The 27,824-nt window shown below is 42.6% G+C and overlaps 1 protein-coding gene across 6 annotated transcripts in view; it reads left to right on the forward strand.

The window, feature by feature from the left end:
- Window positions 1–21,696, forward strand: part of IMPDH1 (inosine monophosphate dehydrogenase 1) — a 224,651-nt gene extending 202,955 nt beyond the window's left edge. For all 6 annotated transcript variants that reach the window (XM_069765450.1, XM_069765447.1, XM_069765448.1 and 3 more), the window contains 4 exons: window positions 512–656; window positions 1,215–1,358; window positions 10,811–10,894; window positions 20,730–21,696. In XM_069765450.1, coding sequence (XP_069621551.1) covers window positions 512–656; window positions 1,215–1,358; window positions 10,811–10,894; window positions 20,730–20,751 — 395 coding nt within the window. In that variant the 3' untranslated portion in view covers window positions 20,752–21,696. The remainder of the gene's footprint in view (window positions 1–511; window positions 657–1,214; window positions 1,359–10,810; window positions 10,895–20,729) is intronic.
- The last annotated feature ends 6,128 nt before the right edge of the window (window positions 21,697–27,824 follow it).

Consider the following 27,824-nt stretch of genomic DNA (forward strand, 5'->3'; position numbering starts at 1 on the left):
TTTTTTTTTTATATAGATTTGAAGCAGGTCATTTGTGAAACCACCTGAAAAAGTGGTAAAATAATTGCTTTTAACCTTTGCAATAGAAGGCAATGGGAAGGCTAAAGAGATGCCTGCCATCTTTGAGCGCTTTGCTAGCTTTATTTGTTAATGTTTAGAAAAATAACGTTTCTAAAGCAACTGTAATAAGGCTCCCAAAAATAGACTTGAAAAATGCTAAAAGCACTCTGTGAAAAACCAAAAACAGCACTCATTTCAGATATACAAAGTGATTTCTTGAAGCAGCATCTGCTTGGAAAAAATAGATATTTTAACCACGTGCAACAAAAATGTTGGCGAACATTCCCCAACTGACACTGGGAGCAGCTGCTGAGACTCGCAACCAAGGAGTCAACGAACTGCCTGGTGTCAGGGGTTTCCTGTAACGGGGGAAAAAACCTTTAGTGCTTTTTCAGTCTTTATTTTTTTTGTTTTTTTTTGTTTTAACGTTTATTTCCTATCCTCTGTGCAGTGATGATGGGTTCTTTGTTGGCTGCAACCACAGAAGCCCCTGGTGAATATTTCTTTTCTGATGGTGTGAGACTGAAGAAATACAGAGGAATGGGCTCACTGGATGCCATGGAGAAAAATACTAGTAGCCAAAAAAGATATTTCAGGTCTGCATAAGAGATGTTTTTTTTTTTTTTCCCCAAATCCACTATCCATTTATGTTTTCTCTTCTCCTCAAACCTAGACAAAGTTGTCTCATCCTTATGACATTTAGTTGTGTTTAAAGCCAAGACCATCAAATTCTAATAAGGTCCCCATACAATAGAGATCAGTCTGGCTGAGCCTGGCATTTTGTGTTCCATTAGTCAACCACCAAGTGTTTCTTTGGGGTCACCTGAGTCTTCCCTGACATAATCTGTTGGAAGTCAATTGCTTGATCTTAAGCCGCAGCTGGAGGAGTCTTGTCAGTAGCCCTCCTCGACAACACGAGAGCTCTCAGCCCAGATTCCCTACGTATGTGAGAATCGGGAGAAATGGCTGTATGCCGAACAATCTTTCCGACGAACGGTATCAAATGTCTGAGCAGCTTTAGACAAACTAAATAAATCATGTTGCACTTAAGATTAGTAGAAATCATTGTTGCATAACTGTTATCGGTGATGGCAATATAGCATCTAAATTTGTTTGATTTTTATAATGCTAAATTTTTATATATTTTGTAACAGTGAAGGGGACAAAGTAAAAGTGGCTCAAGGCGTGTCTGGCTCAATTCAGGACAAAGGATCCATCCATAAATTTGCACCATACCTAATTGCTGGAATTCAACATGGCTGTCAAGACATAGGGGCCAAAAGTCTTTCTATCTTACGGTATGTAGTTCTTTTGGTTTTCCTTCAAAATACTTTACTTTGTGCCAGCTTCTTCTTCTTTTTTTTTTTTTTTTTCTTGCGTATGTGTGTACCGTATATACTTGAGTATAAGCCGACCCGAGTATAAGCCAACCCCCCTAATTTTGCCACAAAAAACTGGGAAAACTTATTGACTCGAGTATAAGCCCAGGGTGGAAAATGGAGCAGCTACCGGTGAATGTCAAAAATAAAAATAGATACCAATAAAAGTAAAATTAATTGAGACATCAATAGGTTAAGTGTTTCTGAATATCCATATTGAATCAGGAGCCCCATATAATGCTCCATACAGTTCAATATAGCCCCATAGATGCTCCATATAAAGCTGTGCCCCATATACAATGCTCTGCACCGTTCATTATTGCCCCATAGCTGTGCCATATAGTGCTCTGCACCGTTCATTATTGCCCCATAGCTGTGCCATATAGTGCTCTGCACCGTTCATTATTGCCCCATAGCTGTGCCATATAGTGCTCTGCACCGTTCATTATTGCCCCATAGCTGTGCCATATAGTGCTCTGCACCGTTCATTATTGCCCCATTGATGTACCATAGAAAGCTGTGCCATTGCGGCTGCAATAAAAAAAATTAAAAAAAAGCCATACTCACCTTTCTTGCTTGCAGCTCCCAGCGTCCGGTCCCGGCGTCTCTCCGCACTGACTGATCAGGCAGAGGGCGCCGCGCACACTATATGCGTTATCGCGCCCTCTGACCTGCACAGTCAGTGTGGAGAGACGCCGGGAAGATGGAGCGACGCCCGGCGTGTGGAACGGGGATAGGTGAATATGCGATACTTGCCTGCTCCCGGCGTCCCGCTCCTTATCCGGGACAGCTGGTCTTCGGTGCCGCAGCCTCTTCCTCTATCAGCGGTCACCGTTACCGCTGATTAGAAAAATGAATATGCGGCTCCACCCCTTTGGGAGTGGAGTCCATATTCATTTTTCTAATGAGCGGTCCCACGTGACCGCTGAAGAGGGAAAAAGCTGCAGCACCCGAAGACCGTGGGACGGCAGGGGGAGCGCCAGGATCGCCGGGACTAGGTAAGTATGCCTCAGCGCCCTCTCCCCCTCACCCGCCGACCCTGCCACCCACCGTGACTCGAGTATAAGCCGAGAGGGGCACTTTCAGCCCAAAAATTTGGGCTGACAATCTCGGCTTATACTCGAGTATATACGGTAAATAAAAAAACAAAGGGAAAGGGAGCACTAAAATCCCACATCCTAGATATCACTGAATTAAATACTCCAGTTGCAAATATTTATTCATAACATAGTTGAATGCATTGAGAACAATACATAAAAATGATCAATGTAAATCAAAATTAATATCCCATGGAGGTTTGGATTTGGAATTATACCCAAAATCAAAGTGGAAAATCAAATTACAGGCTGATCCAATTTTCAGTGGAAATGCCTCAAGACAAGGAAATTATGACATCAGTGTGAACCTGCTCTCATCCATGAAGAGCACAGGGTACCAATGTAGAATCTGTCTATCTCCCTGCACGGTGTTGGACTGTAAGCCCAACACCCACTTGTGGACGTCGGGCCCTCATAGTCTGTTTCTGACAGTGTGAGCAGACACATGGATGTTTGTAGCCTGCTGGAGGTCATTTTCCAGGGCTCTGCCACTTCTCCTGTTCCTCCTTGCACAAATGAGGAGGTAGCGGTCCTACTGCTGGGTTGTTGTCCTCCTATGGCCCTCTCCACGTCTCCTGGTGTAATGGCCTGTTTATTCGGACTCCCATGACAGCACACGAGAGAGGGGATCCGCCCTTAAGGAACAGGAAACCTACAGATACAAAAGGGCGGCACCTCTCCCCATGCATCAGTTGGTTTCCTGTTCCTGAAGGGACTGGATGCCTATAGAAACTACAGGAGTCCAGGCCGGCCGGACCGATTCTGGTGGCGAGAGGGTCTCCCACTTCGGCCGGTGCGGGTACCTGAAGTAGTCACGGTGGCCCTGGCAGGGCGGCACGGCGGTGACTAGGCAGCGAGGAGCGGTCGCCAGGGGGTGTCCGGTCTCCGGGGCCAGCGTCTGGTAAGTCGCCCTTCCCGTGGGCTGTGGGTCTCTCTGGAGCAGGGGGGAGCGCGGCGGCATCTGGGGGGCGCCGATCGGATCGTAGCTGGCCGGCCTCGGCGTTCCACGAGAGCTGCAGCGCTGACAGGAAGCGCTGTAAGCTGTGGTGACGTCGGGGGGCGGAGCCGGCGACGTCTTCCGGATCGGTGAGCTCCTGCGCATGCGCGGGGGCTCCAAGATGGCGGCGCCCACCGGAGATCATGCCGCAATCCCTCCGGAGCGACGATTGATTCCCCACAGCTGCGGGGGGGCGGGAAAATTAAACAAACAAGCTGGGCAAGGTGCGCTGACCGAAGGAGGGGCCTTATAAGGCGGCTCCAGCAGCATGTTCCCGGGTTCTGGCTCCAATTTACTGAAAATGGATTCAGATCAGGATCAGCAGGTTGTGCTGCTGGAACAAGCATCCCAGAAACCCAAGGAGAAGGAACATGAAAAAAGGAGCGATGGTTCGGGCCGCAGAAGCTCCTCCAGACAGGGGTCTGGAGGGTCAGTCAAAAAGGATCCCCCTCGTGCTTCGGTATTTCTGGGTGTGAGCAGCCACTGGTAAGTGATCTTCGAGAAAGTTCACTTAGTGACTAGTCTCCCCTCATGTGTTTTATGCAGGGAAGGAAAAACGTCAGTAAGGCGAAGCATAGGGAATGTGCCATCTGCGGGGTTCCCTTGCCTGACTCACACCCTAAAAAACTATGTGACCCCTGTATCCAGCAGACGGTGAGGTTCTGGAAGGAGGGGAGGGGGTATAGCATGTAGATTTTACACTCTAGTCTACCTTACTTATCCCCGTAGGTAGCCGAAGAATCCTCCTCTATTACGGCCAGTCTCAAGGAGATGATTAGAATGGAGGTTAAAGAGTCTTTTAAAAACCTTTCACAGTCAGGAGGTTCTAGGCAGAGAACTGAGTGGGCATCTGATTCGTCTGTGGAAAAGGACAAGTCCGAAGAATCAGACAATTCAGCAGCATCATCCTCCTCTTCGGAAGAAGACGCTGCTCGGTTTTGCCTACCCCTAGAAAGGATAGACAAATTGGTAAAGGCGGTCAGAGGCACGATGGGTATATCGGAACCCAAGCCTCAACTATCCAAAGAACAAATGATGTTCAGTGGATTGGAGCAAAAGAAGCGCAGAGTGTTTCCTTTAAATGAGAAAATACAAGATCTTATTAATAGGGAATGGAGGAAACCTGAGAGAAAAGGCTCCTTACCACCTGCGCAAAAACGCCGATACCCTTTTGATGACCCAGCAGTAGGTAACTGGGAGAAAGCACCCAAGCTGGATGCAGCAATTGCCAAGGTAGCTAAACGATCTTCTCTCCCATTTGAAGATATGGGAACACTTAAAGACCCCCTGGATAGGAAAGTGGATACCTTCCTGAAGGGAACCTGGGAGATGGCAGCTGGCTCCTTAAGACCTGCGGTAGCTTCAACCTGCACGGCAAGGTCAATGATGGTCTGGCTGGACCAGTTGGAGACCCAATTAAAACAAGGGGCCTCTAGAGAGTCCATTCTCTCAGCATTACCTGTAATCCAGGAGGGGGCGGCTTTTTTATCAGACGCCTCAATTGACTCCGTAAAGTTGGCAGCTAGAGCAGCAGGACTTTCTAATGCTGCAAGGAGAGCCCTATGGCTGAAATGCTGGCCGGGGGATATGCAGGCAAAAGCGAAGCTCTGCGCTATCCCTTGTAAAGGCGAATATTTATTTGGGCCTACCCTGGATGAACTCCTGGAGAAAGCAGGAGATGATAAGAAAAAGTTTCCCAACCTGTTCAATCCATACCGTCGTCCCTTCAACAAAAGAAGGTTCAACCGGGGAGGAAAGCGAGCCTTTTCACCAGGGAGAGATCGTCCTAGATGGGAGGATAGGCGAAAGCGAGGTACAGGTCTCATGTTTCGCCGTAACCAGACGGAAAATAAAAAACAAGACCAATGACTGGCAATTCCAGTGGGAGGGAGACTATTGCATTTCTCGGCAGAGTGGTCGAAAATCACAAACAGCGTTTGGATAAAAGACACTGTTTCCCATGGTCTCAAGCTGGAATTTGTTCATATTCCACAGGACAAATTTAGGTTAACACCCTGGCGCTCATCTCCCACTGAACAATTCGCCCTAGAAGAGGAAGTGAGGACTCTCTGTTCCAAAAATGTTTTGGTAGAAGTGCCGTATTCTCAGGCAGGGGAAGGGTTTTACTCTCCCCTGTTCCTAATCCAGAAGCCTGATAAATCTTACAGGACCATTATAAATCTTAAGGGTCTCAATAAGTTTTTGGTGAAACATACTTTCAAAATGGAGTCCATCAATTCGGCAATAAAAATGCTTTTCAACAACTGTTTCATGGTAGTAGTGGATTTGAAAGATGCCTACTATCATGTACCCATTCATGCTGATTTCCAACGATACCTGAGGGTAGCGATACTAATGGGGGGTAGGATTCGACATTTTCAATTCAGAGCGCTCCCCTTTGGGATCACCTCGGCACCTAGGGTGTTTACTAAAATAATTGCGGAAGTTATGGCGCATTTAAGAGAGTCAAATATCCTTATAGTCCCCTACTTAGACGATTTCCTCATTGTAGGTAACTCGGTAGATCATTGTCTGTCACAATGGGAGATTGCTAAAACCAAACTAGAACGGTTGGGTTGGATCATAAACTTTGAAAAATCTAAATTACAGCCCCTAAATGTTCAAAAATTCCTGGGGTTAATGTTGAATTCAGTGACACAGCAGTGTCTCCTCCCTATAGAGAAAATGGACCAAATTCAGAGTTTTGTATTAAGAGCAATCAATACACCTTCCATGACACTTAGGCAAGCAATGTCTCTACTTGGGTCACTCACATCTTGCATCCCAGCAGTTAAGTGGGCTCAGTTCCACACCAGGTCCCTACAAAATGAAGTCCTGTTCCATGACAGAGCCTTAGGAGGCGCATTGAATGGAAAATTGACATTGAGGCCGATAACATTGAATTCCCTTAGATGGTGGCTAGATAAACAAAATTTATCAGCAGGGGTTCCCTGGATGATAGATGTCACCCACGTGATAACCACGGATGCCAGCTCTTCAGGGTGGGGAGCCTATATGGGGGACATGGTGGTCCAGGGACAGTGGGAACCCTTCACAACATTTTCATCAAATCAAAGAGAGTTGTTGGCGGTTGAACTGGCTGTTAAAAAATTCCTCGTATATCTGCAGGGCCAGCACGTCAGAATTCTGTCGGACAACAGAGTGGCGGTCGCTTACATAAACCGGCAAGGGGGAACTCGTTCCGAAACTTTAATGCAGATCACGGATCGGTTGTTCCAGGTGGCAGAGCTCAATTTTCTATCTTTGACAGCTCTTCACATCAAAGGAAAAGAAAATGTGGCAGCAGATTTCCTCAGCCGAAATGTGTTAAAACAGGGAGAGTGGTCTCTCAACGAGGACATTTTCAATCTTGTCGTCCGCAGATGGGGTCAACCAGTGGTGGATCTATTCGCCACCAGAAACAGAAAAGTAAAACTTTTTTGCTCCCTAAATCCCAGGGAGAATCCCCTGGCGGTAGACGCGTTTCTCATGAAATGGGATTTTCCACTAGCCTATGCTTTCCCACCACTGAACCTGATACCTCTAGTGGTGAGGAAAATCAGGGAGGATCGAGCGAAAGTCATCCTTATCGCCCCCTTTTGGCCCAGAAGAACCTGGTTTGCCTGGCTCAAGACAATGTCTGTAGCGGTCCCCTGGGTACTGCCAGAGATCCCGAACTTGCTTTCGCAGGGACCGATCTCCCATCCACAAGTGACGGGGCTCCATTTGACGGCATGGTGTTTGAACGGTCACTATTAGTGGGAAAAGGCTTCTCTCCAAACTTGGTGGAGACGCTCCTAAAGAGTAGAAAGCAAGTAACTACGAAAATCTACTCTAGGACTTGGAGAAAGTTCTTGTCTTGTTCAAAGTTTAATATCCAAGACGGGGTGCCAGTACAACAAATCCTAGAGTTCCTACAGAAGGGGTTCGAGTTGAAACTCTCTCCTAGTACCCTTAGGGTACAGGTCTCAGCTTTAGGTGCCCTGTTTTCCTGTAATATAGCGAATAACTACTGGATAGCGAGGTTTATGAAGGCAGTTAGTAGATCTACACCACTGCATAAAGACAGAACAGTTCCATGGGATTTAAATTTAGTTCTGTCCTCTCTAACTAAACCCCCCTTTGAACCTCTGCAGGAGGCCTCGATCAAAATGTTGACACTTAAGACAGCCTTCCTGATCGCCATAACCTCAGCTCGCAGGATAGGGGATATACAGGCACTTTCCAGAGCTCCTCCATACACTGAAATCTTGTCAGACAGAGTAGTCCTTAGACCAGACCCAGCATATCTGCCAAAGGTGGCGACACGGTTCCATAGATCACAGGAGATAGTTTTGCCGTCCTTTATTCCTAATCCCTCTAATCCTAAAGAGCAGGAGCTTCATACGTTAGACGTCAGGAGATCTCTTCTTCAGTATATTTCAGCTACTGATAATTGGAAGAAGGATGGGGCACTGCTTCTTTCCTTCCAAGGTCCAAAGAAAGGATTTAGAGTATCGAAATATTTACTGGCTAAATGGATTAGGGAAACTATCTCTCTAGCTTATACAGCAGGTGGGGGGCCAGCTCCGCAGAACCTAAAGGCACATTCCACCCGGGCCATGGCGTCATCCTGGGCAGAAAGATCTGGAGTGTCAGTGGAGCAGATATGTAAGGCGGCCACATGGTCATCCCCTTCCACTTTCTTTAAACACTATCGGTTGGATTTGGGGTCCTCCTCTGATCTTTCCTTTGGGTTAAGGGTGCTACAATCTATAGTCCCTCCCTAAGGTAGCTTACATCTCTGTAAATCTCTCGTGTGCTGTCATGGGAGTCCGAATAAAGCATTAAGCTACTTACTGGTAGCGGCATTTTTCGGAGGCCCATGACAGCACCCTTAGTTCCCTCCCTATTCACGTGGGGGTAGCACTTCCTGATATGTATATAGCGTAATATGTAAATCTCACGTATGGTGTCTTATTACAATAATGGGTTATTTTGTTTCAAATGTATATAATGTATATATTGTATATTTGTGTACCACTAACCGCGGCAGTCCTCTCAGGCTCTGAAATACAACTGATGCATGGGGAGAGGTGCCGCCCTTTTGTATCTGTAGGTTTCCTGTTCCTTAAGGGCGGATCCCCTCTCTCGTGTGCTGTCATGGGCCTCCGAAAAATGCCGCTACCAGTAAGTAGCTTAATGCTTTCCTGCTATCTGCTCCATGCTCTGGACACTGTGCTGACATACACAGCTACCCATCTTTCTACAGCTCGCATTGATGTGCCATCCTGGATGATCTGCACTACCTGAGCCAATTCTGTGGCTTCCTACTGTACCTCCTAGGGGTGAGAGCAATGGCCAAATGCAAGTGTGACCAAAACACCCGAAAAGGATGAAAACCGAGATATGGTCTGTGGACATAACCTGCAGAACGACTCATTATGGGGATTGTCTTGCCTATCTGTTGTCTGTTCTATTTGCACAACAGCGGGAGAAATTGAATCACAATCAGTGTTGCTTCATAACTGGACAGGTTGATTTCACAGAGGTGTGATTGACTTGGAGTTACATTGTGTTGTTTAAGTGTTCCCTTTATATTCTATCCCTGGATGGATATTTATCTTTATCATATCCTGCGGACTGATATATTGGAGATGTTCATCTGCTTAATGTGCGTTATCCCGAAGCCTACCGCAGAGAAATCAATGGGAAGAAGGACTGTGCTCAGTGCTGACACCTTAAGAGAGCCCAGGGCTCACAGCTCCAGGATACACCCTCCCAGCTCAGGGCCGCCTCTAGCATTTCTCCACTCCTGCCGCCTGCTTCTTGAAGCAGCAACCCTGCCTCCTGTGACCCTGCTATGTGTGTGTGTGTGTGTGTGTGTGTGTGTGTGTGTATATAATATGCTTGTAGTTAAATGTCATACAACAAAATAAGGCATTATGAGTCTGATTGTAATGAACAATATGGGATTTTAGTGTGATCAATCTTTCACAGCGGCATTTACCATGCTTGTGCTGGAAGCTCGTCACTAATCCCGCCCATCGGCTCCCGTGTCACCTGACTGAGGGTCGCCGATGGGTTACAGCAGACCCCTCTAGTTGTCATTTCTATGATTGCTGCCCAGCTGTTGCCGCTCATAGCAGGTGAGCATTTTAGCTACATATACAGAGCAAGGCTTCAACCCTCTTCTAGCAGAAGCGATCGGATGATCGCAGCCTCTAGTCTCCAATGGAGATGGTTGAAGCAAGTTAAAAAAGTGTTTAAAAATATAAAAGTTCAAATCACCCCCCTCCCCAATTTGTCCCATTGAAATTAAAACAATGCAGAAAAAAAAATACACACATTTCGTATTGCCGCTTTCAGAATCGCCCAATCTATCGATGTATAAAAAGAATGAATCCAACCGGTAAATGCGTAATGAGAAAAAAAAGTTAAACTGCCAGAACTACGGGTTTTTTTTTTTTGTTGTTTTTTTTTTTTTGGTTGCCACAACATTGCATTAAAATGCAATAACGGGCGATCAAAAGTTCGTATCTACACCAAAATAGTGTCAATGAAAGTGTCATCTCTGTGCAAGAACCTATACATGACCTAGAAAATCTTATTGGCAGGTCAGTTTTAGCATTTTGCGAACAAGGTGAAATAGCAAAACAAAAAACAATTGTGGAATTGCACTTTTTTTTTTGCAATTTCACCACACTTTGTTTTTTCCTTTTTTCCATTACACTATATGGCAAAACCAATGGTGTAGTTCAAAAGTACCTCTCATCCCGCAAAAAAACAAGCCCTCACATGGCTATATAGATGGACAAATTAAAATTATGGGAAGGGGAGCAAAAAAAACAAACTTAGAAATTGAAAAACCCAAGGTGATAAAGGGGTAAAAGTTTAGATTATAATTTGTTAAATTGAAAAGGTACGTGACCAGAGATTTTACACTGGGGAATGTACTTCTTCCGCTGCATGTAGTTGACCAATCATAAGCTGGTAGCATTGTACATGGTAAAGAACCAACCCCCCACAATAGTGGTTGTCCTGTGAGAGACATGCAAGGAGTTCTTAGCTTGGTCCAGTATTTGACACTAGTTCTATTTTGCTGGGTGTTTGGTTTTTTTTGTTTGTTTTTTTTACCAATTTTGCTAAGAATTATTTTAATACTATGTCAAGCTAATGACCCTGCAATCTAAATTTTGTCTAAGTTTTTAGCCAAGCTGGGCTTTTGGCCTTTCAGAGTCGGGATAAAAGTAGTAATGAATATGTTTAACAAGCTATATGGTTTGATCCTTTTGCAGGTCCATGATGTATTCAGGGGAACTCAAACTGGAAAAGAGAACAATGTCTGCCCAAGTAGAAGGTGGTGTCCATGGTCTCCACTCGTAAGTTATTTTTGTAGTTTTACTGGTGATGTTTTCTTTAATGTGGTGGTTGTGCTTTTTTTTTGTTAGAATTTCTTGATTAATTAGACATGTATAGTATATGCGCTAAAAAAAAAAAAAAATTTACATGGATGGCTAAATCAAACCTCGGTGCATTTTAAGTCGGGGTTGGGGGTTATCGATGCTTCCAACAAAACAAAAAATGCATTTACACGGGCTTTTTAGTGTTATTCAAATTTAAGTGCTTAATTCAGATTATTGAAATTTAGTGTTTTATATCCCTACATTGTACATTTGTAGGAAGCAATCTGATCCATTCATGTATGGTTTTCATATATTTGGTGGTGGCTGCATGGGTGACCTAATAGTAAGGTGCTGATCAAGAAACCTGCTACAACACCAGGTTTCTTGTATGTTTTACCAGTTCCGATGTGTATTGATAGAATGCCTCTTTAATAACCTCAACAATGTAATTGAGTTATTCCAGTTCCTGTTAAGTTAATGGAAATGATTTGAGCGGATTGCATGATGTAATACTCAACTAGATGTGAAGCAGAAGTCCCATCAGCCTCAACTTTTTGCGTTATGAAAAGCTGATTTTTAGGGATTCCCTTAAAAACATCTTGTCCGTATGGACACACAACATTCTGGCCAACCCTTGTTCGTTTGACTGCAGACTTTGCCATTAAAGTGTGATGCGTGGTCCGCGCACTTCACCATTCACAATCTGTGGGTGATGCATGGCTTCACTTGTGCTTATTTGATGAGCTTTTTAGATGTTGAGTAATGGAGCAGTGTCAAAAGGGACTAAGGGTACCGTCACACAGTGCCATTTCGATCGCTACGACGGTACGATTCGTGACGTTCCAGCGATATAGTTACGATATCGCTGTGTCTGACACGCAGCAGCGATCAGGGATCCTGCTGAGAATCGTACGTCGTAGCAGATCGTATGGAACTTTCTTTCATCGCTGGATCTCCCGCTGTCATCGCTAGATCGGTGTGTGTGACACCGATCTAGCGATCTAGCGATGCGATCCAGCGATGCGTTCGCTTGTAACCAGGGTAAACTTCGGGTAACTAAGCGCAGGACCGCGCTTAGTTACCCGATGTTTACCCTGGTTACAAGCGTTAAACTAAAAAAAAATAAACAGCACATACTTACATTCTGGTGTCCGTCAGGTCCCTTGCCGTCTGCTTCCAGCACTGTGACTGCCGGCCGTAAAGTGAAAGCAGAGCACAGCGGCTGTGCTTTCACTTTCACTTTACGGCCGGCAGTCACAGTGCGGGAAGCAGAGACGGCAAGGGACCTGACGGACACCAGAATGTAAGTATGTGCTGTTTTTTTTTTTTTTTTTAGTTTAACGCTTGTAACCAGGGTAAACATCGGGTAACTAAGCGCGGTCCTGCGCTTAGTTACCCGATGTTTACCCTGGTTACCCAGGGACCTCGGCATCGTTGGTCGCTGGAGAGCTGTCTGTGTGACAGCTCCCCAGCGACCACACTACGATTTACCTACGATCACGGCCAGGTCATATCGCTGGTCGTGATCGTAGGTAAATCGTATAGTGTGACGGTACCCTAAGATCTGCATCAGGACTCTGCAGAGTAGTCACATACACCAATCTGATTAATCACTTTTAACATGAGGTTAGTGTAATACGTCAAAATAATTATATGCCATATAAGCCACCATTAGTCCCTTGTACTTACTACAGGACCTTCATGACCTGTTGTCTCCAACCTACTCCTCCAGTATGCACTCATTTATGACAAAGTAGTCCTGATAATACCCTGGTTTTATTTGCTCTATACTACTACTACACATGGAGAATTTTTACTCTTGTTTTCATGTTAAGTTTTCCTCTGCTGTACATGGGTCACAAAGCATAGTCCTAGCATATATTCTCCTGTACATGTGACAATTCTGTCTGTTTAGTTATTGGTGATGGGCTAAACTAAAACCACCTCAGTGACCAGACGGCTTTTAATTTTCTTTCTTTCTCTTTGGACATGCATCCATTCTAGATACACATTTCTGCCATGTAAGTAGTGGAGCATTTGTCAGTCTTGTATTCTGCAAGATAAAACCTACAAGAGAATGCAATGATTTTATATACCTAGTCTTAAAGCTCATATATATTACGGCAGTCTGATATCTTCATTTTCGGGAAGAGTGCAGGAATAAATGGCATGTATGACACAGGAGTAAAGGGCTCTAGTGTCCTTTTTAGTAGGTAAATTCTGAATGGTTAATGCAGTGTTTCTCAACTCCAGTCCTCAACACCCCACAACAGGTCATGTTTTCAGGATTTCCTTAGTTTTGCACAGATGATAATTTCATCACCTGCTCAAGCATGAATTCCATCGCCTATGCAATGCTGAGGAAATCCTGAAAACATGACCTGCTGTGGGGTCTTGTGGACTGGAGTTGAGAAACACTGGTTTAATGGGTGTCTCATTTTCTGAGGCTAAACTGTGTGATGTTGAGGATTTATTTTTGATTACTCATAATCTGCCTACCACATATGTAATGGTGTTCAATGGGTTTCCAGTTGTATCAAAGTAAAGTTTAAGAGAAGCTGTAAGCAAGATGTATCACTATAAAGTAAATGTATGGCCATAATGGCCCTATTGCACTGATTAAATTGATACCTTTGAAGGAATCCGATCAGTAGTTTTTTTTGTTTTTTTTTAATCATTAAGTTTTCATGGTGTCTTCTATGCATTGGGGCGGGCCTGGGGAGCTTGAGTCGTCTTCTGCTCCAGCCCTTCTACATGTCCAGTGATCTGCCTCCGTTTTGTAATTTTGCGCTCATTGGGTGGGGGCGCGTGCACAGTGTGAAATTCCACATCGGGCCTTCAGTAACATGGTGCCGGAGTCTGCACATGTGCAGATTAAGAACTATTCTATCCAATAGAAAAGCTAGTTTCCTATTTTTACAATTGGAGAATGTGAATGTTCTGCTCTCCTGCTCCTAAACTCGCAGCCACATTATGGTCACGAAGACAGATGAGTTTTCCTTACAGACTGACCAAACAAGAGAAGATGGCCAACCTCTTAAATATACTATGCCCCCCCCCCCATTCAAGAAGACTGGCGTTTTGTACACCAGCCTTAATGAGGGGCAATATGCCATATTCCTTAAAAGGTGTGTGCATGTTTCAGAAATTTTACATCGGCCGTGGACAGGCGTACTCTTCTGCCATTACCTTGTCACTTTTCATTGATTTTTTATTTATTTTTTTATGACTCTTTGTTTTGTGCAGGACAGATTGTAATTTTTTTTAGCTCTGTTATGGAATTGCATATAAATTACTATGTAATTTATATATTTTTTTTTTATTATTTTTATTTTAGGGCAAATCAAATTTTGGTGTGTAAAAATATTAATAAGGTTATTTTGATCTTGTGGATACTTTACAAGGAAGAAAAAAACATTAGTAGGAGGATCTAAACTGAAAAACTGCAATACTAATAATAAATCTTTAGAGAAAAGGAAAGAACAGCCGAGGGGGCATATGAAAAAAGTTTATTAATGAATACTACATAAATACAAAATGTGTACACTATATGGTAGGGAGAGGAATGACTAAATCACATTTATAGGGAGAGAAAGGGAGATTAAATTAAATCCACAGTGAAGGTAAATGAACCCCTATAAGGGGAGGCAAATACAAGCCCCCTAAAACTATCCGTTATCTATGTTTTATACAACTATTGCCAATTAGTAGTAAAGGGCATAAAAGTAAACCATAATCTACAGCATATATAGACTATATACTATAGCATAAATATGCATCATGCACATTAAAATGCAAATATAGTAATAAATAATGAAAGCCAAGAAGACAAACGCTCTAGTCTATAATGATAAAGATATCCAAGAAACATATCATAGTTGTAGGGCTATAGATATACAAGAATAAGTTTCCCCATCATTAACAACTTGATAGCAGGGTGGGTTACTGGCATATACAACCTATAAAAAGATACCAAGGATCCAAAAGCCCCACTCAAAAAGGTACATAATATTAAACAGATAAAACCTTTTATTACAAACTAATACATATTAAAAAACATGTACCAGATGTTAACTCGTACATGTCAGTGGAATCCGAGGGGGTGGTAAATCAAGTATCGAAAGTAGGTGTTGGAGGGAAGTGAGGTCAGACTGCGGGTAAAAATAGCATTTGTATAGATATCTTCCAAACCAAGGGTGCGAAGGGAGTTCAGAAATCATTTATCAGCATAGAAATAGAAGTGCAGGTTAGTCAGTCCACATGGACAGGAGTGCAATGTAGTGCTTACCCATAATGGAGTCAGTCGACCATACACAGTGCCACATAACGCCCCAACACGCGTTTCACTGTTCTACTTTCTCAAGGGAGTGTCATCTAGTCATAGAAAAAGACAAACGCTCCAGTCTATAATGGTATCAGTGCACATTGAGCTATAGGTACAGGAGAGATTTGGGTGCAGTCATGGTAGATAAATAGAGCCAGAAGGGGGCACACAGCCACCTTGACACGTGTTTCACGGTGCTGGGCTTTGTCAAGATATTATTAAAATTGCAGTTGTTGGGAAAAATCAGTTTTTGGTGTAGATATTTATAAGGGGATATTTTTACTAATTGGTGGAGAATTTTGAGGTTTGGCATTATTAAAACAATGCAATGAGAGAAAAATGTTAAATTGAAAAAAAAAAAAAATAAATTGGGTGTTGTCTGCTGCCACCAAGTGGCTGAGTCTAAGAAGACAAAAAATGAGATAAAAACGGGACAAGGCGCACAGCTATAAACTAAATAAAAAAGGGAGATGCCAAAGGGCCGGTAGCATAAAGCAACGTGAACAAAAAAAAGAAAACAAGGAACTACCATAAAGCCCGCACACTACACCAAATTATAACAATATATCAAATTGTATTGGGTATATCATAACAGCAGAAAAAACACATAAAACATAAGTAAAAACAAAACCGCACCCCACTCATGGACTCCCTATAGATAATACGTCCATACAATGCATAATTAGTGGGGTAATGACAATAAATATGTAATAGTACAAGCATAAATAGACATAGTAATAACATATCCCACTATACCTATATCAGGAAATACAGATGCACCTATAATGGCAAATAGGAAGGACCCCCTACAGCAGTCATAAAATATATAGTAGAGTATGTCCCAGTCGGTCAAATGGCTAGTGTAAATCCAGATGGGACAAAAAGGAATAAAAAAACCATCCCAAAACTAGAATGGCCTTCGTCAGGGGTCTGTGGGTCAGCACAATTATGCCAAGCCAAATGTAGTTTTTATCTATTTCATACTATGTTGGGAAAAAAACGATTTGTATTTGTGTCCTCATATTATGTGTCATCACATAATTCTGTCAACTGAGCTGTATGAGACCTGTTTTTGCGTGACAAGATGTAGTTTTTATCGTTCTTATTTTGGGGTTCTTATTGCACTTTTTGGCAGGTACAATGATTTTTTTTTTTTTTTTTTTAAATCCAGAATTACTATTCGGTTTTTTGTTTAAAAACCATTCAGTACTATTAGCTTGCTCATTTTTATTTCATAAGGTTGATAAGATGACTGTTCAAAGTTTTTTGTTTTGTTTTTCTTTCATTTTGCTAAAAAGACTTTAGTTTTTTTAATCTGTTTATTACCATTCTCTGAGACTTATAGCGTTTATTTTTTGCGGGACAAGCTGTCATACTATACTCAATGATACCATTTTGGGGTACATACAACTCTTGATCACTTTTTCTTTATTCCTCCACAGAAATAAGTAGGAATAAACAAATCTAAGCAGAATCTCATGATTTACTGGCTTTTTACATCCTACTGGAAAGTGGCATGTTCATTAGCAATTGAAGAGCCAGTGCTGAGACTATAAGGCTATGTGCACACATTTAGTACTTGAAGCTGATTTTTCAGCAGCTATTAACAGCAGTTTTGGCAGGAATAACACTGTAAAACAGCGTGTTTTGTGTGCATTTTTACTTCTTTTTTTTTTCTATTAATTTTGAGTGGGTGAAAAACACTGAAGGAGTTCACATGCTGTAAACTTGGGGAAAAGAAAAGCTTGAAGGTTGTTTCCAAGTTGATATTTTAGTGAGGTTTTGACATGTATTTTCACTGTGGAAAAAAACAAAAACGCAGCTTCTTAGTTTCAGGAAAGTGTATGAAATGTATTGAAATCTCGTGCCACTGTGCCCCCTCCCCCCACAGGCAGTGTAACCACATGTGGAAATGTGCATCAAATTAATTTCTTACATATTGAGTTTTATGTTCATATTTTTCCTGAAAAATTGCTTTAGGTGTGGAAAATCTGCAGATTAAAAGCACATACACTTTTATATTTTTTTGTGCATTTCCGCCTGACGTGTGTAACAAAAGTAGATAGTGCTCCTCTTCCCTGGGTCCAGCACTGGCTCTCTGCCACTGCTCTGGGTCCAGCAGTTTAGCTGCACCCTGTGATTTCGCGTTGACAGCTCACATCACCACTGCGGTCAATCGATAAGCTCAGTCTACAACTATGTCTGATCTGCTTGTTTTTCCATGAATGGCAATGTTCACGGTCTACATCTCTAAAACTGGGAAACCATTTTAACTTGGTAGATAAGTAAAGTTGCATCATGAATCCTAGAATGTTTTGGATGTGCATATTTGTTGATATGCAAGTGCTGGTAATATATGGTAAGATGAGGGAACCTCTCAGCAAGTTTTTAGATCCCAAAGTAATGACATTGCAGTGAATTACCTGTATTGATTACATCCATACCTTTTATGTTCTAAATTCCTGTCTTGGTTGTCCTGTATCTAGTGATGAGCAAACCTGATTGGATAAGATGGTATCGAACCATGCTTGTGTGGTAAGTGTCATCAGCACGCTCGAAAAATGTGTTTGAATCCCCGCAGCTGCATAGCTCACGGCTGTTTGATAGCCACAACACATGCAGGGATTGCCTAATATCACGAGACATGCAGCCGCGGAAACTCAAAAACTATTTTTCGAGGACGCCGAAGAGACTTGGTACCTGAGCATGCTCAGATAACACCTTATCGGAGCACATTCTCTCATCACTACTCTGGGAGGAGAGGAAGAGCAGCCAGAGAGCTGGAAGTGCCGGCCATGCTCCTGTCCTGGCAAGCTCATTTTCAAGAGCATTTGATGGATTATGATACAACAGAGACAGATACAGGTCCTTCTCAAAAAATTAGCATATAGTGTTAAATTTCATTATTTACCATAATGTAATGATTACAATTAAACTTTCATATATTATAGATTCATTATCCACCAACTGAAATTTGTCAGGTCTTTTATTGTTTTAATACTGATGATTTTGGCATACAACTCCTGATAACCCAAAAAACCTGTCTCAATAAATTAGCATATTTCACCCATCCAATCAAATAAGTGTTTTTTAATAACAAACAAAAAACCAACAAATAATAATGTTCAGTTATGCACTCAATACTTGGTCGGGAATCCTTTGGCAGAAATGACTGCTTCAATGCGGCGTGGCATGGAGGCAATCAGCCTGTGACACTGCTGAGATGTTATGGAGGCCCAGGATGCTTCAATAGCGGCCTTAAGCTCATCCAGAGTGTTGGGTCTTGCGTCTCTCAACTTTCTCTTCACAATATCCCACAGATTCTCTATGGGGTTCAGGTCAGGAGAGTTGGCAGGCCAATTGAGCACAGTAATACCATGATCAGTAAACCATTTACCAGTGGTTTTGGCACTGTGAGCAGGTGCCAGGTCGTGCTGAAAAATGAAATCTTCATCTCCATAAAGCATTTCAGCCGATGGAAGCATGAAGTGCTCCAAAATCTCCTGATAGCTAGCTGCATTGACCCTGCCCTTGATGAAACACAGTGGACCAACACCAGCAGCTGACATGGCACCCCACACCATCACTGACTGTGGGTACTTGACACTGGACTTCAGGCATTTTGGCATTTCCTTCTCCCCAGTCTTCCTCCAGACTCTGGCACCTTGATTTCCGAATGACATGCAAAATTTGCTTTCATCAGAAAAAAGTACTTGGGACCACTTGGCAACAGTCCAGTGCTGCTCCTCTGTAGCCCAGGTCAGGCGCCTCTGCCGCTGTTTATGGTTCAAAAGTGGCTTTACCTGGGGAATGCGGCACCTGTAGCCCATTTCCTGCACACGCCTGTGCACGGTGGCTCTGGATGTTTCCACACCAGACTCAGTCCACTGCTTCCTCAGGTTCCCCAAGGTCTGGAATCGGTCCTTCTCCACAATCTTCCTCAGGGTCCGGTCTCCTCTTCTCGTTGTACAGCGTTTTCTGCCACATTGTTTCCTTCCAACAGACTTACCATTGAGGTGCCTTGATACAGCACTCTGGGAACAGCCTATTTGTTGAGAAATTTCTTTCTGGGTCTTACCCTCTTGCTTGATGGTGTCAATGATGGCCTTCTTGACATTTGTCAGGTCGCTAGTCTTAAGGTGCTGTCACACTAGACGATATCGCTAGCGGTCCGTGACGTTGCAGCGTCCTCGCTAGCGATATCGTCCAGTGTGACAGGCAGCAGCGATCAGGCCCCTGCTGGGAGATCGCTGGTCGGGGAAGAAAGTCCAGAACTTTATTTCGTCGCTGGACTCCCCGTAGACATCGCTGAATCGGCGTGTGTGACACCGATTCAGCGATGTCTTCGCTGGTAACCAGGGTAAACATCGGGTAACTAAGCGCAGGGCCGCGCTTAGTAACCCGATGTTTACCCTGGTTACCATCCTAAAAGTAAAAAAACAAACACTACATACTTACCTACCGCTGTCTGTCCTCCAGCGCTGTGCTCTGCTCTCCTCCTGCTCTGGCTGTGAGCGTCGGTCAGCCGGAAAGCAGAGCGGTGACGTCACCGCTCTGCTTTCTGGCTGCCCGGCGCTCACAGCCAGACCAGAGAAGCAGAGCGCCGAGGACAGACAGCGGAAGGTAAGTATGTAGCGTTTGTTTTTTTACTTTTTAGGATGGTAACCAGGGTAAACATCGGGTTACTAAGCGCGGCCCTGCGCTTAGTTACCCGATGTTTACCCTGGTTACCGGGGACCTCAGGATCGTTGGTCGCTGGAGAGCTGTCTGTGTGACAGCTCTCCAGCGACCAAACAGCGACGCTGCAGCGATCCGGATCGTTGTCGGTATCGCTGCAGCGTCGCTATGTGTGACGGTACCTTTACCCATGATGGGGGTTTTGAGTAATGAACCAGGCAGGGAGTTTATAAAAGCCTCAGGTATCTTTTGCATGTGTTTAGAGTTAATTAGTTGATTCAGAAGATTAGTGTAATAGGTCGTTTAGAGAACCTTTTCTTGATATGCTAATTTATTGAGACAGGTTTTTTGGGTTATCAGGAGTTGTATGCCAAAATCATCAGTATTAAAACAATAAAAGACCTGACAAATTTCAGTTGGTGGATAATGAATCTATAATATATGAAAGTTTAATTGTAATCATTACATTATGGTAAATAATGAAATTTAACACTATATGCTAATTTTTTGAGAAGGACCTGTATACTGTCTTAATATAAAGGTATGAAAGTAATCATCACTGGTACTTTACTGTGATGATGTTAGTCCGGGGTCTATAAAATCCTGCTGACGGGTTTTCTTGAAACAACAAAAACTATGCTTTTTACGCATTTTGGTTGTTTTTTTTTGGGGGGGGGGGAATTTTTTCATTTCTCGTAAAAGGGGATTAAGGGAGAGGGGTTTGGTCCTTTTATACATATTTTAATGTGTTCTATATTTTGCAGTTTAATTATTTTTACAAGTCTCTTCATTTTTTTCCTTCCCCTCTAGTTACGAGAAGCGGCTATACTGAAACTGGGAAACGTGGCTATCGCCAGTCTACTCCCAACATACCCACTCCGGTCCCAACCAAACCCACGTGATGCATTGAAGAGTTCCTCCTTTATTCTCCAAGTTCCTCGCCTTTTCCCTTCTCCGTATTATGCAGGAAATCCAAATCGCCAATGTTTACCTACTCACTACATGGCGTGGTATTTGCACTAAGGACACCGTTCTATGGGTGTGCGAGAGACTTTTTTTTTTTTTTTTTTAAGTGGAACACCAAACTACTGCCATGCTGATATATACTAGATGTTACCATAATTATCAATGCTAATGGTTTTGTTACATTTGCAGCATCTGTCTCCCATTTTAATGACCATTAGTGTTGCTCCCTTTCCTGAAGGCATAAAGAGCTACAGTGCTATTGAAAGGTTGCAATAAGGAGGTCACAATCAAAATGTTCTCGTACTCCTAATAATGTGAAAATTGGAAGTAGTACAGTACAGTAATGCTGACAAACTACTGGGCATCCAATGTTCTGGCTAGATTACAGAATTGGCACAACTATCCCGTTTACAATGTGTGCAGCAGAGCTAAGGAAGAGAATGCCACATCATGTACCAGTGGTGGTGACATCCATCCTCTAAACATTCATGCGCTTATTTTTCTACTAGTCGTTATTTTACACTTGTGCAGCAGGGACTGTACATGGAACCGCTGTAAGATTCACTTTACTCTTCCTTGGTCATCTTAGAAGGTGTTGTTATAAAAGAATGCTACAAGATAGAGATGAACTATTTTCAGGATGACCTTTTAGAAAGAATTATTGTTTCATACGTATTTTGTATTGTTCTGTTTTTCTTCACATTGCAATTCCTTACATCTTGTGAATTATGAGCAATATATCCATTATATATTTATTACCGTGTCATTAAGCTGATGAACATCAAGCAATAAATCTAAGCTTCGCCTGCCAGTGTGTTCTGATATACTGTAATTCCTCAGTTAAGTGTGTTTTTTATTTTTGTTTTTTTTTTGTTTTTTTAATATCTACATAATTACAGTAGTATATCTACAAATTTGCTACTGGTGTTAAATGTTAGGAAGCAATCCAAAAAGTTTATTTCCAGGGTCACTAAAGAAGCATTTCATCTCTCTTGTAACTACGTAGTGCAGCACAGACCATTATCTTATAAGTGTAGAGGTTTTGTGTTTGCCTGTTTTAGTTGATGTACCAATATCTGGGTTTTCTGCCATCTTGATGACTTCTTCACCTTCGGATATTGCTCCCCTAGTGCAGACTACATTACACATGATGCCACTCTCATCATATGGCTTTTGCTTCTAATTGTTACCAGCGATCGGATCCGTGGCATAGGTCTGCTGTCCCCCATGTGATGTATACAGAGTCGGTGTATCCTTTGTGATGCAGCTTCAGACTCTCGCCCACCATATACCACGGTACTGTCTTAAAGCAGGATTAAAATGTCAGATTCATGAAACTGCCTATTTAGCAGAAAAGTAACCAAACATAGACAGGTTACATTTTTTTAACAGAATACAAAATGACAGCCGCTAAATATCTTTAGCTGCATTGGGGGACATACAGAAGGAAAGGAAGGTGGGTCTGGGTGGGCAGTGGATGACTCTGAGAGTTGACAGGATGGATTCACTAGGGGATATTTTCTTGTAAATCACAAAGTCAGAGACTGACATCCTGTCGTCGCATTAGTGTATGTGCAGGACTTGTTGATAGACCAGATCATGTGACTCAACTTCTTATAATGAAGAGGTGGGAAATGTATGGATGTAACTGAAGTGGGATGAAATAAAATACACAACTAGACTATAGATGCTGGGTAAGAATTGTGTTCCCAAGAAGAGGGGAAAAAAAGAGGACTGCTTCTTTATAGGGAATCGGTCAGCAGGGTATTTGCTATGTATCTGAGGACAGCCTGAGGTAGGAATTCAATGATGTGTCACAAGTCTGGCTGTTTACTTAGACTGAAGGATTTATCACCAGGACCTTATCATTGCTGTGACTAGCTGGCTCTTGTCTGACTCTGCCCCCTTCTGTGATAAGCAGCTCACTGTCTATAGACAATGTATATATAGAGCCTGGTGTAGGCGGGGTTACCTTTCTCAGCTCTTCTGCATTGATAAATTTAAGAACTCTGATTGTGCCAGAACTTCTGCACCCAGTAATCTGTGATATATCGTTGGATTCAGGGTCTCTTTGTCTACAGCAGTCCTCAAGGGCCACCAACAGTGCATGTTTTCAGGATTTCCTTAGTATTGCACAGGCGAAAATGTAATCACCTGCACAGGTAATGATTCCAACACCTTGTGCAATGCTAAGGAAATCCTGAAAAGATGTGCTGTTGGTAGCTCTTGAAGATTGGCGTTGTGCACCCCTGGTGTACATCATGTGGCTTCCTGAAGAGGTAGCAAAAACCTGCTGACGGATTCCCTTTAATTATATTGGCACTTGATGTGGCCTAACTGACTTACACATTTACTCATCAAAAGAATATCTACAAATAACAGCTGGTAAGAAACGTGGTCTTACAAACTAAACCTAGGTCCTGCTGTGTTGGTATATGGTGACTGTCGTGTCATACTCGCGTTTATAGTTAATCTAAAAGCTGTGTGTGTATGTATGTGTATATCGGACACATCAAGAGTTAAGAGTATTTACTTTTAAAGATTTTAGCTGAAAAAAAAAAAAAAATATATATATATATATATATATATATATATATATATATATATATATATATATATATATATATATATATATATATATATATATATATATATATATATATTACAGGATGTACAAGAATCACAAGGAACCCATGAAGTAAGGTGCTTCTATTGAGGTTATGCATTTCAATATCATACAGGAGCCTTTACCGTGTGAATCAAGAGGTACAGCTAAAAATGGGAGTGATATGATGTCATTGGGCAAAGGTCATGAATAATTTGTTCTTCCATTGGCATCATGATGCTTGTGCCACTCTTCTGACTCCTACGTGCAGGTACAGTACACATGCTACATCATCCTCATCAGGCGTCTGGTATGATAACATCACGGGCAACATCAAGATAACAATTTGTCTCCTTCCCATCCCGTTGGAACTAAGTTTTAATATTTGTGTTTCTCTGGAATAGGAGATTTAAAACGCTTGTTTCAGTCCTTTTGTATCATCAGTTTTTGATTTATTATTTTGTGCATGCTTATATGAATTTAGACATTCATTCTGTTTTAACAGTCATGACTTTTGCCCTATGTCAATTTTTCCCATTTATATCTGCGTATTGTCTGTACCGCTTCTTTCATATGGCCTTATGAAGGCACCTGTACTGTGCAGAAACACATAGCCTTAATAAAGTGACCAAACCTCTACCCATGAGCCTTCATTTTTTCCAGCAGCGCCCAGTGGTTCCTTTGTCTTGTACACCCCACATCCACCCCACCCCACATCCACCGGACACCTAATCACTTGGCTACGAGTCTATTGCGCTATGCTCTTTGTTGCATTGCTGTCTGGAAATTGTTGATATGAACCTTTTTTTTTTTTATTTTAAGGCAAATCTTGGTGTAGGTTGGTCTACTTTGTTGGCTTTTGAGCGCTGCAAGCTGAAATATTGTTAGAATCTGAACACTGGTTGTAATCCAGGATTTGTGCAAGACTTGCAATAGTCTACCTGTGTATGCGTTAAATAATTGCCTTATGCGAGATAACAACTTTTCAAAATAAGGCCCTCAGGGCAATCAGCTGATGTCATGGGTTGTGCTTCTTGCATTTCCCCATCCCTCAACCGGAAAGGCAGTATGCCTTCTTAAGCCTAATCAGGGTTAGTGTAGTATTACAAGTCAGCTATTTAGATTAATGGTTGTTCACGTAATTCAAGAACTAGAGAAGTTTGTAGATCCAGGAATAAAACATAAGCAATGGGAAAAACGGACGGGCTGATTCTGCCCTGCCATAGGAAGAAGGACCTATGCTAATCTACATGGTAAGTGGTGTATTTGTCCTTTGATGAATAAACCACTTACTATTTAGCTTGGCATCCGTCATTCTTCTTCCTACGGCAGCGCAGAATTAACCCATCTGTGTTTTCTGTTGCTTATCTAATACCTACCAACATATCCAGCTCTTCTTTTGGGCTAATCGATAGGTGAACTGGGGATGGTGAATGGTAAGTTGCCATTGGACCCAGAGCCCTGCAGATTTATTCACTCAACTCTACTAACCCATAGATAACCTCCATGAAAATCTGGACTAATAACTCTTGAGAAGGCGGTGATTGGTATTTGTTTAAGGATCTGCTAATCCTTAAGGTACCTTCACACTAAACGACGCTGCAGTGATCCAGACAACGATCCGGATCGCTGCAGCGTCGCTGTTTGGTCGCTGGAGAGCTGTCACACAGACAGCTCTCCAGCGACCAACGATGCCGGTAACCAGGGTAAACATTGGGTTACTAAGCGCAGGGCCGCGCTTAGTAACCCGATGTTTACCCTGGTTACCAGCGTAAAAGTAAAAAAAACAAACGCTTCATACTTACCTTCCGCTGTCTGTCCTCGGCGCTCTGCTTCTCTGTACTGGCTGTGAGCACAGCGGCCGGAAAGCAGAGCGGTGACGTCACCGCTCTGCTTTCCGCCCGCTGTGCTCACAGTGAGTGCAGGAAAGCACAGCGCCGGGGACAGACAGCGGAAGGTAAGTATGAAGCATTTGTTTTTTTTACTTTTACGCTGGTAACCAGGGTAAACATCGGGTTACTAAGTGCGGCCCTGCGCTTAGTAACCCGGTGTTTACCCTGGTTACCAGCGAAGACATCGCTGAATCGGTGTCACACACGCCGATTCAGCGATGTCAGCGGGAGAGCCAGCGACCAAATAAAGTTCTGGCCTTCTAGCCCCAACCAACGACATCACAGCAGTATTCTGATCGCTGCTACGTGTCACACTGAACGATATCGCTAGCGAGGACGCTGCAACGTCACGGATCGCTAGCGATATCGTTTAGTGTGAAGGTACCTTTTAGGCCTTGATTCGTTAAAACCATTATGCCAGAATTTTACGTAAATTGCGCTGTCATAAAATTTTTGCAGAACATTGAGTTGCACAAAACTAATGCGCCTTTTGAGTATTTTCACGGTAGTATCAGTGAGCTCTGCTAAATTAAGTGTAGCTGAAACTGTTCATGATGTCACAGCCTGTCTAATTGATGACGAGCTGCCCAGTACCTTATTCCAGAAATCTAATACCATTCCCTGACTGGAGTAAGACGAGTGGAGAGGCACATGCCACTTTTGAGACGATGATGAGATGTGTTCACCTCTTAATGCCCAATGGTTAAGGCTACTTTCACACTGTTGATGAATGGGGGCTAAGTTCCTTTCTATGGTCTCGTGTAGGTAGATGATGTTTAAACAAAGATGAGTTTTCTCATACTACTTATTTGGCTTTGACCGCTTTAGTCATATTGCTAGTCATTTAGTCACAGACGGACTACATGGCGTTTTGTTGCATTTTCACCTCGAAAATGCACTTTTTTTTACTTGTGAATTTTTTGCATTTAATGCAAGCCTATGGGAAAATGTGCATAAAACTCATCATACCCACAAGAGAAGTTGACTTGTTGAGGATTTGAAACCTGCATTGCAGGTCAATTTATGCTGAGGTAAAAACAAAAAAGCCCAGTGGGAATGAATGCTCATTGTGGAAACAGCCTTTAAAGGGATATGTTGACTTTGATTGTAATTTGCAGTAGTAAAAGGAGAAAATGTTATAACTGTGCTATATCTGCCCTTTTTCGCTCATTGGGGTAGGGCACAGCACTATGCAGTCATGGTGGCTTTTCCAGTCATGCTTACTGTTACTTCATGTCCTGCTTAGCCTGTAATTAGGAAATTGAGTTGACTGGTTTCTTTTAGCAATTTTTGTTTGGAGTCAATCAAAATATAAAATTTAACTTGACCCCTTGCGTTTAGAACATGGATAAAAGGTCCTGAGCAAGGTTCTTCAATGTGGAGCGGGCTCAGGAGCTGAGCTCCACTCATTCAGTAGATGCTAGCAATGCTACATAGCCGGTATCTGTCCAATGAGATGCCACGCTCTGACAGCAGCGTCTAAATGGAGGCATTGCCTTCCCGTGACGCAAACGTGGGGTACCAGAAGATAACTATGGTTGCCATTTTGATACTCCTTTGAAGCTCAGCCAGAAGCTGAGTGACATAGCAGACTGCAGTTTTTTCCTATATACGGCATTACTGTGGTATCACAGTATATAGTACAAGCCAGTTTTAATCCCTTAAGGAGACTAAAGTAAAAAAAAAAAGTTTTTAAAAACATTATGAAATTTCAAATCCTCCTCCATTAGAAATAAAAACAAAAAAATAAACATTTGATATAGCCTCCAGTATAAAAGTTGGATCTATGAAAAGTTATTCAACCCATTATAAACACACTATAAAGATTTAAAAAAAAAAATCCCCTCATTTCAATTTATTTTGGTGCCTCACATCCCTTTAAAAAAAAAAAAAAGTAAAAAGCAATCAAAATGTTGTGTACACTAAATTGATATCAATTAAAAACGTAGGTGCCATGCACAAAAAAAAACCTTTACACGTTGTGAAATGATGATACAAATCAAAACCTTTTTGTTCATCACTTTAGATGTAAGCAAAATTTAGTCAAGTTTGATATCGCTGTAATTTTTACAAGGAATCAATGAGTAATAACTCACTGCAGAGTTTGCCTAGGGAGCAAATAGTGTTAGTGTGGAGCCGGCAGTCAATCAGCATGACATCGGTAGCCATGCCCCGTCAGCAGAAGAGAAAGCCGCTACTTTCAGTGTAGGCATCAGAATTGCCGTCAGGAGCGGTCTGTGCCAGCAGAGGTCCACACCGGTCACTACAGGCAGGTAGTTAGCAGCTATCTGCCTGTTAGTTCTCAGGCTCACAATAAAAACCAATCTAAAAATGTATCGCCTATTTAATAGGTGATAATTTGCTGATTGGTGGTAACCCCTTTAAAGGGAACCTGTTGCCTGAAAAAATGCTATTTGTAGATACGAGGCTAATCTGCAGGTT

The sequence above is a fragment of the Ranitomeya imitator genome, chromosome 4, assembly GCF_032444005.1.
Source record: "Ranitomeya imitator isolate aRanImi1 chromosome 4, aRanImi1.pri, whole genome shotgun sequence".
NCBI lineage: Eukaryota > Metazoa > Chordata > Amphibia > Anura > Dendrobatidae > Ranitomeya > Ranitomeya imitator.